This window comes from Mus caroli, unplaced genomic scaffold, assembly GCF_978045245.1.
Source record: "Mus caroli unplaced genomic scaffold, Mus_caroli_1 scaffold_19, whole genome shotgun sequence".
Classification (NCBI taxonomy): Eukaryota; Metazoa; Chordata; class Mammalia; order Rodentia; family Muridae; genus Mus; species Mus caroli.
The window spans coordinates 1,612,158-1,630,460 of record NW_028227274.1 but is presented as its reverse complement, the minus strand read 5'-3'; the positions used below and the strand labels follow the sequence as shown (position 1 = coordinate 1,630,460).

The window sequence follows — 18,303 nt, the reverse complement described above, 5'->3', positions numbered from 1 at the left end:
AGAGCACATACGCTCAGGGCCATACGCTCAGTGTCTCATGGCCTGCAAGCTGCCCTCATCACGCCTCACTGTGGGAACTAGAACCTCTGCGGCTCATTGGCTGCTGCAGGGGACGTACCCTGAAGTACTTGCTGCTGCCCAACACCAGACACTATTTTCTCAAAATTTAAAGAGATACAGATGTAATGCAGCTGTGGGCTCTGCTGTTAAACCATGTCATAGTCAGCTTCAGTTGTCAACTTAACACAAACCTAGGGTTATCTGGGAAGATGGCACCTCACATTGCCTCTATCAGATTGCCCTGTGGGCATGTTTGTGTTGATTGATGTTAGAAGGCCTAGCCCAGTGTGGGCTGAACCTTGAGGAGGTGAGCCTGGACTATACAAAAAAGTAGCAGAATATGGGCTTGGGAGTAAGCCAGTATGCAGTTCTCCTCTGTGATCTCTGTCCTGACTCCTTTTGATGATGTAAGATGTAATAGATCCTTTTCTCCTAAGGCTTTTTTTTTTTTGGTCATGGTGTTGTATCACAGTAATAGAAAGCATACTTAGGACAACCATTATGGAAGAGAAACCTGGAACCTGTTTCTGGGGTGAAGTCACTGTCCACATGAGGAAGGGCCTGCCCAGCAAAGGGGATTACACAAAACCAAGAGCCAAGGCTATCCACAAGGAGAGACAGGATGAATAATTCCTCTAGTAAGGCTATATAACCTTATGAGGTTTAGGCTAGCTAGCAGACCAGATTGCTGTGGGTCTTGGAGGTTATTTTACTTCAGGCTCTAGCCCCATAGGTCTGTGCTCTATCGAACAGGATGTAAAACAAGCTGTGCCAAAAACTTTCACTGTCGTGGTCCAGCCTCTCAACTCCATGACGGTATCACCATGATGTATACTGTGTTCTCTGGACTGTGATGCAAAATAAGCCCTTCTTCAAGCTGCAGTGTCACAGGGAGAGGATGGTGGCCACTCAGCTGTCTAGCTGGGAAGTCAACCCTCCTCTTCTTTCTTACCATGGAACCGAAGCCTGTCAGTCTCAATGCAGGCAAGACCCTCCCCTATCCCAGAAGTCTGATATGCTGAAATACTTAGATAAATGCCTGGAAATCATGGTGCCAGACTAGCCTGGTGACGTTGTTAAAGAATGAATATTTATGAAGCAAAAGCGCCAGCAATGGGGTTGCCGATATAGCAGATAAGGTATCGGCCTTCAGGACAAGGCAATCCCAGAGGCTGGGAGGCAATGCTAGAGAATTCAGGGAGAGAAAGTTACTATGGGGCTGACCTGCAGAAGTGGTACTGGGAAGGCAGAGTCTCCTGCTGGGCAACAGGAGAGCTTGGAGAGTAGGTGAGGAATCAGTTGTGACTAAGCCAGGCCAGGGCTATACAAAAGGTGAGCCTGGACTATACAAAAAGTATAGTCCTGGCAGCAGGAAAGGCAGGCTGGTTAGGCAAGGAGGCAGCTACGGGGCCTACTGTGAAACCAGCGTCACATCATGGCAAGGGAGCCAGGCTGGCTGTTGAGAATGGTCACACAGTTGGGGCTTAGAGCCTATTTTCTATGCTGTCCAGCTATAGAAGCAGAATCCCAGACATAGAGCTTCAGAAAGCAAGTTCTCTCTTGTCACTAATTTGGATAAACTGCACATGTGTGAACTGACTCTTGGCCCCATCTTTGCCACTTGAACATAAAAGCTTTTTAGCAAGTTCACACATCCCTTCACCTCTGTTTCCCAAAACTGTTAATCATTCCTGTCTTGACTGTTCAGTATCACTTGATCTAATAGTGGTGAGAGCTCTGGGCAATGTCTTCAAGGTTAGGAAACAAGTACCTTGCTTTGCTAATTACATCTGGAGAAGCCCTTGATTGATGTTTCAGTTGAGTGCCAGGCTGTAGGCAACTCTTCCTTGCATTGATACATATAACTGAACAATGTCCACAGCCAAGCAGAACTGTACACATTATCTAATGCAGTGATTAGCATGCATCCCTTCAGTGCCTACTGACAGGATGGGACCCAGCCATACCTTCCCAAGAGGGTAGACGACACAAGGTGAAGGCAGTCAGCACTTGGCAGCTGGAGGAAGAGCTCACAGGCTGAGGGCTCTCACACTGGAAGTGTGACCAGGACCTTCACTGATGCAGGGTGGCAGCCACAGATACCCAGCTTCTAGGATCCCTCCATTGCTACCCAGAGTAGCCCTTGGCAAGCCAACAACACTCTCTAGGCTTCTATGAAACAACATCGCTGCCCTGCTCGTGTCTCTACAAGCTGGCAAAATAAAACAGCTGGCCTCCATGCTCACTCTAGGGGCTTCGGTGCTCACTCTGAGGTTCCACATGCACTGGCCTCTACCTTCCCAAGAATGGTAGCCAGGTGCTGTGGGCCTAACTCAAGATGTAGGGACAATGACAACACATAGGTCAGTCCTTAGCCAGAGGGGAGACACTAGAGGAGCCTTGTGATTTGCCCAGTCTCCTTACAGCTTGGAATTCAACATCCAGAGCCCCATGTGCCCAGAAGACCTGGGGATCAGCCCAGCAGAGGCCACTGTTGGGACAGAACCAGTTACAAGCCCACAGATGCACTTGTCAAGAGACCAGAGGCTGGGAGCTGGTAGAACATCATTTAGTCATTCGGATGCAGGATTTGCAAGTGCTGTGGTGTGCTTGGTTTCATCTTTAGGTTGAACTGTTTGAGTTGTTCAATACCGGCACCCACTTACTTCCTCCCAAAGCAACATCTTCTTGATGAAGAAACACTTCCTATGACATGCCTCCTAGTTTTTAGTATCATTTGGCTACCAATGGAAGAAGGTGCCTTTTCAGGTCATCCAGGAATACCTGCATGGGCAGGGGTTTCTGCACACACATGTGCATTTTCTCTTTCTACTCTATAAGGTACCCTTTTTCTCCAAGAGCCACTATTTACTTTCTGGGTTAATCAGTAAATCTCAGCAACACACAGAAGAGGAGTCGTTGTCATCCACAAGAAAACACACCAGTGTGACACACAGCTAGTCATCTGATCACCTCACTCACAACACAGAGGCTGCTTACAAGAGACTGTGCCTACTTGCATAGGGTTGGGAAGGGGTATCTGGTGGGTCTCAGGAGTTTGCTCCTATACAAAGGAAGGGAAAACCCTGAGTCCAGTGTTCAAAAGGGTTCTCTAAATCAAAAAAAGCACTGTGTGTGCAGTTCAAACTCTGTAGGAAACGGAAGAAACAGGTGTCCAGGCCAACCTTGGTGCCTTGTGATTCAAGCTGAAAGAAAGACAGATGCAGCCTTAAAGCAGAAAGAAGAGAAGTCAGGAGAAAATCAAGCCCAAGTTTGCCTGGCAGTAAAGTTCTTGTAACGCTTAACCAACTTGTAAGTATGGACTCCCCTCCAGAAACCCCCAGCTAGAATGTTTCCAGAGGAGCATGGATGGAAAGCCCAAGAAGTAGCCCACAAAGGTTTGACTTTTGAAGAGCAAGGTTAAGAAAGCCCTTCCTAACCTTGCAGCATTGGAGTCCCTCCTGAGCTCACCCAAGTGGTTAATGTAAGTATGCCTGCCTTTACTATACAAGGCAGGAAGAGCCCTGCATGCCTCTGTGTTGCCCACCATTCAAGGCATTGAATACTCTTCAAACAAAGCCCCTTCCATCGCTATCTGGAAACTGGGGCCCAACTAGGAAAAGGTTTTCTCTTGAAAAAAACCTATGACCACAGACGGCTAATTCTTACCCATTCATTTAACCTAATACCATGTTTATTTCTTTGGACCCTGGCTTCTGTCACTTTGTCACCTCTGGCTGGTCACAGCCAGCCCCAGAGTACACTGCACACCTAGAACTCTGCTTTCTATATACTTTTACTTTCTCAAGATAAGCACTGTTTGATGAAGGGATGGCACTGGTTTCAGGAATCCTTTGCATGGTGGCTTGAATTCCTGTTCTCACCAGAATTCTCCTGCCACCCCCTCCCCATTTTCTTTCATAAGGAACCACACACACAGGTATCGTTGTGCTCAGATGGGATAACATAGGTGCAAAGGCAAGATGGGTCAAATGCTACATGTGAACATGTAAACAGAGGAGCACGTGCTTCTTTCCAACTTCCTGAACTCTACATGCTACTGAAGTACATGGCACTCTTGTGTTGGGTGGCATGAACGAGCTCTACAAAGCTCCAGGATGCATCCTATTGACCAAGCACTTTACAAGAGAAGAAAATCAGAGCCAGGAGATGCTGTGCTTGCCTTGGTAAGACTGTTGATGGGTTGCGGGGGAGATGCAGGTCTGCTACCCAGCTCTGTGCTGACTACCACCAGACCTCAGATCCCAAATGTAGGCCAAGCAAAATTCATCCCCATCTTTGACTCTCTTTCTCTCTCTCCCAACCCAGCCAAACAGGAAGAGTTGATTTACTTACATATAACCCAATGTCAAACTCCCAAGTCAAAAGAAATCTCTGGGTCAACTCAAAGCTTACCGTGCCTCGGGAGTTCTAGAAGTGCTTTGGTGCTCCCTGTGGCCTCTTGGCCTGCTGATGCGGTTTTCAGAGTTGCTCACATGTCCCGTCCCCAGGGATGTCCTATTGTGGGTATGGGCTGTAGCACCATCCTTGTACCCATTCAATAGGCCTTGGCCAGCTCGGGGTCCTGTCCTTGTTGACCTGCATCGCTCTGATTTGTCCTCACATGGTGCTGCGGCATCTCGGGCTGGTTTGTATCCATGAGAAATCAGGAGATCTTCCACACTATACATGCTGCAGCGTCATCAAACCTCACGAGCTTCAACCATCATGGTGGCAGGAACCATCACTGAAAGGACAACAAAGAGCTGCATTTATGAACAGTCCCTTACCTGTACCAAGTGGACACCCACCCTCCCCAGCATCCACATGGAAAAGGTGCGATGCACTTGCTGTGCCACCCAAAATCAGCATCCAGGTCCTTCCAGAAGAGGCCAGCAGGGTACAACACTTTACAGCAGGAAGTGCTGCCACATCTGCAGGTCATACTCTCTGGTGCCAATCTTTTAGCACTCTGGAGGCAAAGGCAGGAGGTGTTCAAGGCTTTTCAGGGATAGATGTCTAGACCTTGTTTTAAAAAGATGGGATGTCACTATGTAGCTTAGGTTCACCTTGAGAATTTAGAATCCTCCTGCCTCCAGTTTTCAAGCACTGAAATCACAGGCATATGCTACCAGACCATCCTGGGTCCATGCAAAACTTGTGACTCAAATCTCTTCCCAATGATTCTGTACAATTTTCCATCTCTCATCCAAGGGTGGCCACAGACGAATTTGGCCCAGAGACCAGCATATTTAAAGGCTTACCCTATGTTAATGACTAGACCAGTGGTTCTTACCCTTCCTAATGCTGAGACCCCTTAATACAGTTCCTCATGTTGTGGTGACCTCAAACATAAAATTATTTTTGTTGCTATTTCATAACTATAATTCTGCTACTGTTATAGATTATAATGTAAACATCTGTTTTCTGGTGGTCTTAGAAGACCCCTGTGAAGAGTCATTCAACCCCACAAAAGGGTCACAACCCATGGGTTGAGAACCACTGGACTAAAGGCAAGAAGATCAAAGAAAGGGAATGAAGAGATTCAGTGAGGTAAGAGCAGGTAGAGTTGCCATTCACCAAGACTGTGAGAAAGATGCCTGCCAATGGGAACTCTGCCTGGGTCCTGCACTGTTCTGCTGACCACTGGGCACATGACACCCACTGGAACACACAAGGAGAGCCACTTCTGGTCAGCTTGCAGATGGTCACACTTTGTAGGTCTACAACTGTCCATGGTGTCCATCTAATTTTTGAAGGTTGGAAAGCTTTGGAAGTTAGTGTCCTCATGGAAAAATTCCTGCCACCATTCCTGCCACCACATTATGGTTTGGGGGGAGTCACAGATAGGTCATTCACATACATAGCAAAGAGGGATTGTGGGAACAAGCCTAAGTTCAAGTCAACTTAGCAAGGACCTTGGCTAAGGACTAGAAAGCAGGGATCATGGCACAAGTCAGGCTGTTTGGATGTGGGAGAAGGCTATTTAGCCAAGGATTTGTGATGGCTCCAGCCCCAGCATCCAGCACTTGATATGCTTCCCGGGAATGCTTGCTGAGTGGACCCACAGATGAGCGAGAGACACTGGCACACTGCTTGGAAGAAGAGTTAGGAGTCAGATAGATACACTGTATAGGTCGATATGGGAGTGGAAAACATGGCACATGAAGCAGACTCTGGGTGTGGTGACCTCAGGAGTAAAATCGTGGCTTAGAGACAGACTCCTGGTGGCCCATAAAGGCCCCATGCCCACGAGTCTGCAACTTCATATGGAGATGCCTGTAGTGTAACCCTTCCTCAAAAAATTGTCATGTGGGCTACTGTCTTACTGGAGTCTGGTAAATCATCCCAACCCCTATGCACTACAGTTATATTCAGAAAACCCTCAATGGGACAACAACCCACACTAAGGCATATGTCTTTCAGAAGAGACCCAGCCTCATCAAAGCCAGAGTGACCTCAGATGGCTGAGGTCAAAGGAGCTCCAACGTCAGAAGTCTTATCTGTCTTTCTCTCTGGGGCCTGCAACTCACAGCAAATGGGAGTAGAGCTCAGGCTTCCGTGCTCAGGGTGGAGCCAAGGGCCTATCCACAGGCCTTACTCATAACCCTGAAGGCACCACCATGCAGGTTCATGGAAGACTTCTGCCCCTTAGATATACTTTTCACAGCTTAGCCTCTGCCTCATCTCCATATCCATGTGAGCACTGACCCCTCTTCTCATGAGTTTCTGTACACTATTATTCTGACACCTGATGCATTTGGCTAGCTTCTTTGATGTCACTTTTATTTACAATGGGATGGGCTGCATTAAGAGGCAGCAATTCTAACACATTAACTGCAGTGGCCTCTAAGACAGACCAATGAGGTGCTGAAGAAGGGGCTCAGGCACCTAACGAGTTTCTAATTCCTTCTAGTTCTGGGATACCAACACTGCCAGTCAGGGGCATTAAACAGTACCCCTCATGCATCACTCGAGGTGGCTATAAAGACAAATACATGGTAAAACCTGACCTACACAGAGGCTCTCACTGTCAACAAAGCTGTTTCATAACCTGGAAAGTTGAGAGTATAAACACCACAGTGTTAGACACACTCCAGGGCTGGTGAGCTACCCTTTTCAGATGTGATCCTTGAAGTGGGTAAGGAACCACCCCAAGCTTCCCTACATGCAAAATGGAAGCAAACAATCTTCCCGGCTTCCTGGACTGTTCTGGAAGCCAATAAGAACACATACACATCAGACAGATGCTATGCCACACTGTCAATTTTCACCTTTGCCATTTTTGTCTCTTTTGACATCATTTGGTATGTTGCTCATGATTTCCAACATCATCCTCACTTGGTATCAGTGCATACTCAGCCTCTTCAAGTAACCAAGAAGAAAATATTGCTTTGGAAGAAGGAAACATTAAGAAATATTTCCTAGGAGCACAGAATCCACCAAGCTTTCTGAACTAATAATGACGAACACACATTCTCTGTCTGTAAGGACCTTATTGTCTGGCTGAACAGACAGGAGGAGAGCAGACAATTAAAACTAGGCATGTGTGTGTCAGAGACATGATAGGAGCTTCCCCTCCCTCCATGGGGTTACAGCTCCTTGACATGGATGAAAGCAGGGTGACTGGAAAGAGATCCTATCCAGTCTCAAGGGATTGAGAAGGCCTCTGGAAGATTCTTTTCTTAGTTAACACAAAACACTGCCCAGATTGTAGTTAGTATTATTTTGCAACCAGTCCATTCAATACGTTTCTTCCTAGTCAGGCATGGTGGTTCATTCCTCAGCACCCAGGAAACTGTGACAGAGGACTGTCCTAAGTTTAAGGCCAGCCTGGGCTATCTACCAAATTCTAGGTCAGCTTGGGATACAATGATGAGTCCTGTCTCAAACAAACAGAATAAAGACTTTTTTGTTTTTCTTTTTTGACTCATGGTAGGGTTTGAGAGTGAGATATCACTCACAGGCTCTTGTGTTTTGGACACCTTTCTCCAATTGTTGGTGTTATTTTGAGAGGCACTGTGGGGCCTGTAAGGAATGAGGAATAATATGCAGTGAGCCCAGTGGGTTATAGTCCCACCCACTTCTGGCCGGAGTTTTCTGTTCCCTGACCCACATGATTCTTGTGCACCTGCGGTTGCATGCTGCTACTGCCATGGTAGAGTATGTCCTGAGGAGCATGGCTCAGTTATTCTCCCTTAGGTCACAGCAATGAGACTAGTAACTAATATATTTTATTTTCTTGAAGTAAGCACTCATATGGAAATATCTAAGAAAGTGATCAAGACAGCTACTAGTCTTTCCTACTTACCTACTAAATCAATCCACAAACCACTTGTTTGAAAAACACCATGTGGATGCCATCCCTCTGATGGTCAGGGTGCAAGGCAACCATCTCCCAGGTATGGTCAATAGTTCAGTAGGAATTTCTCCATGAGAAATCCCTTGGCCTAACAAGCCTCTTGCTATCCTCTCAACAGCAAACAGAGTTGTTCCACATGCCCAAATTTGGCTTTCTATGGATGGCACAGCCGCCACATGATGCTGCTTTTCTGATCTTCAGAGCACACCTGGAGGAAGAATCAATTCTGTCCTCACTCTGTGAGGACACTGAAGCTTGAAGCTGAGGGTCCCTGACCACTGAACAGCACAGCTAGCATGCAGCTGAGCCTACTTCACTCTGGTGTCTGGCTTAAGAAAGCCACCAAGAAGTTTTATGTGTCTGCATCTGTTGGGCTTTTCTGTTCCAACATTCCTTGAGGGACTCCACCACAATGGAAGCTGACCATCTAGTGAAGGGACTTGTGACCCAGGGACCCTGTCATTGGGGGATGGGAGTTCAGCTGTTTCTCATCTCAGAGAGAATCTATTACACATGTCTGCTTCAGCAGCAGAGGTGAAGGGCAGATATGAAGTGTGCTTGTGACATCAGAAAGCCACATGCTTTCATGTGTTAGGTGGTCTTCATATCCAAGCTTCAATTTCCCATATGTAAATGGATCTGCCACTGACCCCAAGAGAGAATGGGAGGCTGTAGACTTAGTCATTGCTGCTAGGCTCCAAGATATCCCTGTGTAGACAAGAGGAATCAGGGGTGATCTGACAAGGACAAGCTAGCTTAGAGAACTCCTCATGAGCCCTTCAGTCATGTGCCCTTCCCAAGTTTGCTCTTGCACAACTTGGCCTAAGCCAAATAAGCCTTTCACTAAAACAAACATTGAAAGGCTACACACACAAAGAAGGGAAACTGTTCTGTAAAAATTCTCTGTTCTTGTATAAAAAGGTTTATGCTGAGCATGTAATTAATATTCTAAGAATAGTTCAGATAATGCAAACTTTGGGGATTTCATTCCTGTTTTCTATACATTTAAAACTTAGATTTTAAAGCCACTGTAGCAAGCTGGAGTGATGGCTCTTCAGTTAAGAGCAGTGACAGCTCCCTCACTCTGTGAGAGCACACTGAAGCTTGAACCTGAGGGTCACTGACCACCACTGACTGGCACAGCCAGCATGCAACCTCTTCTGGAGGACCTGACATGGTACACATGTGGTGGACACATACATGTGGGCAAAATACCTCATACACATAAAATAAAACTAAATAAATCTTTTTAAAAAGATGAAGACAGGTGTAGCCCTCAGGAAACAGAAGCAAGAGGGTCTGTGCATGGTCAAGGCCAGCTAGAGCCACATAGTGAGAGAGCATGTCGGAAGGAAGAAGGGGTGAAGGAGGGAGGGAGGAGGGAAGAAGGAAGAAAAGAGAAAGAAATAGAGAGAAGAGGAGGAGGAAGAAGAAGAAAAGGAAGAAAAGAAAGAAGAGGAAGAGGAGGACGAGGACGAGGAGGAGGAAGAGGAGGAAGAGGAAGAGGAGGAAGAGGAAGAGGAGGGGGAGGAGAAGAGGAGGAGGAGGAAGAAGAGGAAGAGGAGAAGGAAGAGGAGGAAGAGGAGGAAGAGGAAGAGGAGGAAGAGGAGGAGGAGGAAGAGAAAGAGGAGGGAGAGGAGAAGAGGAGGAGGGGGAAGAAGAGGAAGAGGAGAAGGAAGAGGAGGAGGAGGAGAAAGATGAGGAGGAAGAAGAGGAAGAGGGGGAGTAGGAGAAAGATGAGGAGGAAGAAGAGGAAGAGGGGGAGGAGGAGGAGGAAGAAGAAGAGGGGAGGAGGAAGAAGAGGAGGAGGAAGAAAAGAAAGAACAAGCAAAATCTCAGAGAGCAAACCTTCCATCTCAATGGACAACAAACACAGAAACCAAATCAACACTGAGTCGGAAGGAAGGCCAGCTTTAGCCCCAACATCCTTTGTTTACTGCTATAGGACTGATTTAAATTATGCTTTCATGAGATGGTACCAAAAAAGAAACACTTATTAGTATGCAGGGTATCATTTAGGTGGAGAAGGGAGGTGAGCTAGAGAAGTCAGGAGGCTGAGGAGCCAGGGTTCCTTTCTGGGCTTTGTGACTCACTCATGAGATGTAGCTTACATCTTACCATCCCAGTGTTTCCCTTGGGAATGTTTGTGACTAGCCATGAACTAAATATTCTAAACAACCTCCAGTAGGTCCACAACACATTCATAGTTAATATATTTTTTAACTGTCCTTGTCCCATAACCCCAATAAACTCTACACAAGAAGACACACCCATGTCAGGTGCCTCACAACTGCCTGTAACTCCAGCTCTGTGGAATCTAACTGTTCTGGCCTCCAAAGGCACTTACAATCACATGCACTCACCCATACATGCACACACACACATGCATACATATATTTAAAAATAATGAAAATACTTTGAAAATAATAATAAACCTGAGAGGGGGCACACATGAACCTTGCATTGTAAGTGTGCAATCCCTGGACACCAGAGAGTTGATAGAACGGACACAGTGAGTGACTGCCAGGTGACAGAGACTATATTTGCTGCCGAGTATACATGCTTTCCTTTGAATTCCCAGGAAGAACCTAATGTAGACATGGCTATTTACACTTCATAAATAAGGGTACTAAGGTTGTATGTCCATGGTTGCACAATTTCTAGGTGGCAGCCCTGAGATTTTCCCAGGTCTGTCTAGGATGGAAGTTCAGGCTAACCTTTAGATCCCACCACTTATATCTCCCTCCCTACCATTAACCAAGATTCCTGATTTACCAAATAATGCATAAACACAGATAAGGAAGGAGAAAGACGTGGTGACACCGGCTGACAACTATGCATTTAAAAAAATCCCCGCTTTATTGCTTAGCATGAAGGAGGCTCCTGTTGCTCTCCACACATGCACCATTTCTCACTTGACTGTCTCCAGGGCATTAATCAATACTCGTGCAAATTGCTAGATACTCAACAAAGTGAATTACTTGGAAATATACTGTTCAACATCGGGCCACTTAAGTCACCATGGGTTCCAGCTTCTTCCTAAGTAAGCCCATTAAGTAAAAACGAAAAAAAAAAAAAAAAAAAAAAAAAAGCACACGAACCGGAGCTGGGACATCCAGGCCAGACAAGAAAGAGGGCAGCAACAAGAGCCTTGCATTCTTACAGGAAACAGAGCATCTGCCTGGAAACAGCCTGTGCTACCTGTGATGCTGACAATCTGGACCAGGAACTGCCAGTGGGCTTGAGGAAATAGGGCTGAGGTATGGGGAACCGGATGGGAAAGGGAAGGAGCAGAGCGCTGAGGAAGGCAGAGCAGCAGCTAGAAAGCCACTCCCTGGGAGAGAGGGAGCAGGAGTGAGCAGGGGAAATGGATGCATTTTACACAATGTAGCTAAGTCAACAGTCACAACATTTGTAGATAGTATTATTGTTTCAGGAGATAATAAATAATTTATTTTTGATGCAACCAACCTGTGCTGGCTAGTTTTATGTCAACTTGACACAACCCAGAGTCAACAGAGAGGAGAAAGTGTCATTTGAGAAAATGCCTCCATCAGATCAAGTAGGCAGCTTTGTAGGCATTTTCTTAATTAGTGATTGATGTGGGAGGGCCCTGTCTGGTGCCCCTGGGCTGGTGGTCCTCTTAACAAGCCTCGGAGAGCAAGTCAGTAAGCCTCACCCCTCTCTCACCTCTGTACCAGCTAGGACCTCTAGGTCCCTACACCACTTGAGTTCCTGCCCTCACTGCTTTTAATGAAGAACTATGAATGAAATAAACCCTTTCCTCCCCAAGTTAGTTTTGGTCATGATGTTTCATCACAACTAAGGGACCAGCCGTTCCCAAAATTTCCATTTTCCTCCCAATAAATATGAATAAATTTTTTCTATCAAAGTTCATTTTTTTTGTCCCTCCAAAGTAGCTGAGTGAGACTATTTAGACCAGTGATTCTCAACCTGTGGGTCGTGACCCCCTTGGCAACCCTCTGTGTCCAAAAACATTTACATTATAATTCATAACAATTGCAAAATTACAGTTATGAAGTAGCAATGACAATAATTTTATGGTTGGGATTGGTACAGCATTAGGAAGATTGATGAGCCACCAACTCATTTCTCACTTCTAAATCATCTGTATCCTTAATATTCAAATGACTGAATTATAAAATAGGAAGCTGCAGATAACAATGTCCTTGCATTAGGACAGAGCTGTGCTTACAGCACAAGTATAGGGGTGTGGTGAAAGACAGTGTGTGTCTATATGTAAGTGTGTGACTTGTGTGTGTGTGAGAGAGAGAAAGCATGTGTGTGCGAGAGAGGAGAGGATGTTAGTGTGTGAGTTGTGTGGTTCACAATATATGTATATGAGAAAGAATCTATATGGGAGTGTCTGAGTGTATGAACGTGTATGTTTAGTTTGAAAGACTTGTGTGTGTGTGTGAGTTATATGTTTTGTGTGTGAGTGTGTGTGTCTCTGTGTGTGTGTGAGTGTGTCTATGTGTGTGTCTGTGTCTGTGTGTGTGTGTCTGTGTGTGTGTGTCTGTGTGTGTGTGTCTGTGTGTGTATGTCCTGATGGATCCTGGGACATTGAGAAGAAAAGCAGGGCTTTAGATCCCTGAAAGAGCACAGTGAACAACTTGAGCTCTTCACAGCTAGGGAATTCAGGACCTCCCTCCAACCTGTCTCTCATGTGATGAACAACACTATTTTTCCCAGTCAGCTGGGCACAGAAAAGAAAAAAAAGTACAGTTTGTGGCCATGACATGGAACAAAGCTAAATAGGTCATACGCAGATAGACCCTCTGACCTTGGCCGCATTAGCACCCATGCAGAGGCCACACCAGAGAGCAGAGGCAAATGGCCTTACAGTGAACACAAGCAACCAGCAACTCTCCATTCCAAACAGCACTCTTGTTCCAGCCTATATTCAATAGTGTGCTTATTTAGCATGGGGTACATCGGATACTAGGTGTGCTGGCTCTGGGCACAGGAGAAGATAAAGATAAACCCTTCATGGTGAGGACGCTACAGTGTTGGTGGTATTATTTCAATTATGCAAAGTCCCATCACTTGGAGCACAGAGCAGCAAATGGATGCCACTTAAGAGTTACCAATTTCTTCTCATTTGTAAAAATAACAATATTCTATTTTTGTATTTATAGTCATAAATCTTCCCAAGACAGGGAAGGGAACAGAATGTCAATAAATTCATTACCAAAACCAGAATTTTTCTCTAATTTTTTTATTAGAATACGACCTGAATATTAAAAGACAAATGCTTGATTAAAAACCTGAGAGAATTCATTCATCCAAAAATCAAAAAAAATAAAAATTAAATCAAATTGTTGAAGACATACAAATTAAACCAAATTGTGACCAACCACATCCCAGATTATCAAAGCTTAAAAAATACATAAGTTTTATTCATGTGCATGTGTACAAGTATATGTGCCTTCAGAGTGCCAGAAGGGGGTGTCAAGCAAGCCAACTGTTATGGGGGCTGGGAACTCTGGATCTTCTGCAAGACCAAGACACTCTTTAAACTGCTGAGATATCTCTCCAGTTCCAAACATTTGCAAAAGCATGTTTGCTTCTGAGGATGATACAGAACTCTGTGTTTTAAATAGGGGTGTGTGTGCAAATGGATAGTTCCTTATCCACCAGTGATCAGGAGCCCCCACTGACGATACCTGCCTTTAATTACAGCCGATGGGAGGCTGAGCCAAGAAGGACAACACAGCTAGATTCTATTATAGTCAAGTAAGGCAAGCATGGGTACACCCTATGGACTACAGTTTCATTTCTTGGGACCCATTCTAATGACATAAGCAGAGGTGCATACATATAAATTCAATACTATTTATACAAGTTATATTCATGAAAGTATGTTGAATTAAATGTCTGTTTAGTAGGACATTAAATACATGGGAGGGTTGAAGTTTGCACAAACATGTGTAAAATTGTATTTTCAGCTATCTGAGGCACAGAAAAGTGTCACAGCTGACATGGGGGTAGAGAACTGAATTTGGATTCTCTGCAAGAGCTGTAAGTGTTCTTAACCACTGAGCCATTTCTCCAGCCTGGTGTACTAGTTTATCATTAAAGCAGCAGCACCCATATAGTCATTACGCAGAACCTGGTTGCACATTACACTGTAACTTAAACTATATCAGTGTAAGCTATTAGTTTAATATGATCACTTATATTGTCAATATGGAATAATACAGCTCCTAACGCAGCTCACCACTGACAATATTGATTTTTCAAAGCTTTAGTAGTCTGATAAATGAACAGCTGTTTGTCTGGTTCTTGTAATTTTCAGTTTGTATTCTAGTTTTTAAAAAACTTTAAAATAAAGTATTATTAGGTACAATTAACTGTAGGCATCTTTGAAAATACGTCTCATATCAGAAAGAATCAATGACCATAAAAGAAATTGTGGAAAAAAGAATAAACTAAGAAATGATATGAGGTTCTAGAATATGGCAAGTGTTCCATTTGTCAAAGGCTCCTCATTTGTTTCCTGAAGCCTCAAGTCACATGCTCTGATGATGAAACCCAACACAAGATGACAACTTACATTCTAACATTCTCATAGACAATGCCTCCCTCTAAAAAATACTCCCAAACTCCTCGGCTGTGTACACTGACATTCCACACTTAAGATGTAATTGGTCCCTTAAACTGTTGGCAGTTCAGTGTAAATATTTCCTCAACTGACAATGTGTAGGTCTAACTATATAATTAATATACAACAAAGTGCTGTTTTTAAACAAGGGATAAATGGGAAAGACAGAAAAAAAAAAAAAAAGCCAGAGTGGGATGCGTCGTTCAGGATAAGTGCATTTGTAAAGTTTTCTCCTCCAGTGGTGGAAGTGTGTTTTATCATGAACAAGAAGTCTGTCATTGCCCTCGCTAATCCTGATTATTATTAATAAATAACTGCACAGTTCTGTTCTAAGTCCTGAGAGAAGTTCTTACAAACTTGTTTCCATAGCTCCCAGTGCGACGTCCTCCATGGCAGGGCACTCAAATTGTCCAACTTAGGGAAGCCGGGAAGCACACGCGCACTCAGTGCGAGTAATTGTTTGGGTAAGACAAGCATCATTGAACTGACTTTTCTTAAGGTGACAAGAAAAAAAAAACAGATGGAAAACTGGTTTAAGGTTTTTAAAATGTCTTGGAACGCTGTTAATGGCGGTGAGTGGGACTGGTGCTAAATGGTTTTTAAAGGAAAAGGGAACACAATGTCAAACGTCATGTGCTTAATTTTTAAAACAAGTATTGCCTCTTCTAACTCTCCATTTCCCTTTTCTACTATTAAGGTCAAAGGTGACACACACACACACAAACACAAACACTCATACATACACATTGACACACACGTTTATACACAGACACATGCACACAAACAACACACTTGTGCATGTACATGAACATACCCAGACATGCACATACACATATATACACAAAACATACACACACACACATTCATACACACACACACACATTCATACACACACACATTCATACACACACACACACACATTCATACACACACACACACACACACACATTCATACACACACACATTCATACACACACACACACACACATTCATACACACACACATTCATACACACACACACACATTCATACACACACACATTCATACACACACACATTCATACACACACACACACACATTCATACACACACACATTCATACACACACACATTCATACACACACACACATTCATACACACACACACATTCATACACACACACATTCATATACACACACACACACATTCATATACACACACATTCATACACACACACACACATTCATACACACACACATACACACACACACACATTCACACACACACACATTCACACACACACACATTCATACATACACACACACACATTCATACACACACACACACACATTCATACACACACACATTCATACACATACACACACACACACACATTCACACACACATTCACACACACACACATTCATACACACACACATTCATACACACACACACACATTCATACACATACACACACACATTCATACACATACACACACACATTCATACACACACACACACACACATTCATACACACACACATTCATACACATACACACACACACACACATTCATACACACACACATTCATACACACACACACACACACACATTCATACACACACACACACACATTCATACACACACACACACATACACACACACACATTCATACACACACACATTCATACACACACACACACACATTCACACACACACACACACACACACACACACACCTTTTCTTTCACCTCTAAATTCTGTGTCACACAATTAGTACTTTGGTTGCCTCACTCCAGTTTTATGAGACCCTAAGAACCTCAGTAACATTTCTGAAAGATTACATGTCATTAAGAAAGACAAAAACAAGTCAATTTTTGTTTGATTTTTGTTTGTTTGTTTGTTTTGTTTTGTTTTTTAACCCTCTGGAACTTGTTGTTGTTTGGGGGAAATATAAAGTCTCCAATAGTTTGAAATTTTCTAATTTCATATCATCTCGCCAACTGTCCCAGGACAGCTTTGATTACACTTTTAGTGATTAGCTGGTTTTTTTTTTTTAATTTTTAAAATATCTCCAGACTAACAAGGCAGCAACGTTTTATAAAAATGTGAACGCTCAAATTATTTCATGTAATTTTTACTTACTAATTATAAAAGCCATGAAGTTATTTCAAAAGTTGCAAAACATTGCAAAACTCAGTGATTCAGTAAAAGAAAGAAGATGGTTCCCTGTGACCTCGCTGTGATCGTGGGGTCGGTTGCTGGGTCCGCACCTCCCCAGCAGATGCTGGCTTCCATTCTTATTTCCTGACATCTTTGATGTGCCTGCTCGTAACAGTATGGCTATGCAGAAGAGCCAGGCTACAAATCATAACACAGCCAGACTCATAAGAAGGTACCTGACAATACATTTTTTGTGTAGCTAAATCATATCATCTATAGAAAATTGTCAGGAAATGTATTTATAGAAAATAAAAGTGATAAATATGTTTTAAACAAGATCCTTCAAATCAAATGAAAATTACTATAATCAGGGGATGGGTCTCTATTCTGTGTTAAAGGGTGTAGCAAAGAGCCCAAGGTAGGCCTTCCTTTTCCTGGATTCTGGATTGAACAAACTGGGGTGTCTCAGCATTCATCACCAAGAGGTAAACTAACATCTGCTATAACCAAAAGAAACTGCAGCTAGGGTTTAGCCTCAGCCCAGGGGGAGTTCGGAGATAAAGTCTTGGCTTATCAAGTAAAACACACAACAGAACAATCATTTTAGCCCAACACTATGTTCTAAACTCTCCAGATTAATTACCTTCAAGTCTTGCCAAGCTCATTAACACAGAAACTGGCCTCCGACCATGTTCCCTGTTCACTGTTCCTCCAAAGGAAGATGCCTCTCCCAGCAGAGACAGGGGCTCTGGGTCTGCAGGAGCTGTTAACTCCAGAACTTCATGCTCACAGTATATACAGGACTTATCTCTAAATTGCATCCCACAAAGCAGATTTCTAATATCTTCTTAGATGTGCCTTTTTTAAGCTGAAAAACTGACCTGTATCTATTTTTCTTGTATATCTCCAAAGGCCAGTTAACATTTTATAGAGTGGGAACAATACCCAGCTTGCCTCTGGAAGCCGTGACCTCTCAAATGAGTTATCAGATAACTCTGATGAGCCTGTCAAGCCCTCCAGAGCTTGTGGCTGCTCAGGCGTGGCCTGTGTTCCAAGTGGCTGGAAAAACAAACTTCTCCCTCTCCTACACCAGACTTCGACTCCCCTATCTCCCT

The 18,303-nt window shown here is 44.0% G+C and overlaps 1 protein-coding gene and 1 pseudogene across 1 annotated transcript in view; one reads left to right on the top strand and one right to left on the bottom strand.

The window, feature by feature from the left end:
- Jcad (junctional cadherin 5 associated) overlaps positions 1 to 18,303 on the bottom strand; it is a 42,618-nt gene that overhangs the window by 22,803 nt on the left and 1,512 nt on the right. The window contains exon 2 of the mRNA XM_021150751.3: positions 4,477 to 4,807. Coding sequence (XP_021006410.1) covers positions 4,477 to 4,751 — 275 coding nt within the window. The 5' untranslated portion in view covers positions 4,752 to 4,807. The remainder of the gene's footprint in view (positions 1 to 4,476; positions 4,808 to 18,303) is intronic.
- LOC147000213 (uncharacterized) overlaps positions 15,614 to 18,303 on the top strand; it is a 123,776-nt pseudogene continuing 121,086 nt past the window's right edge.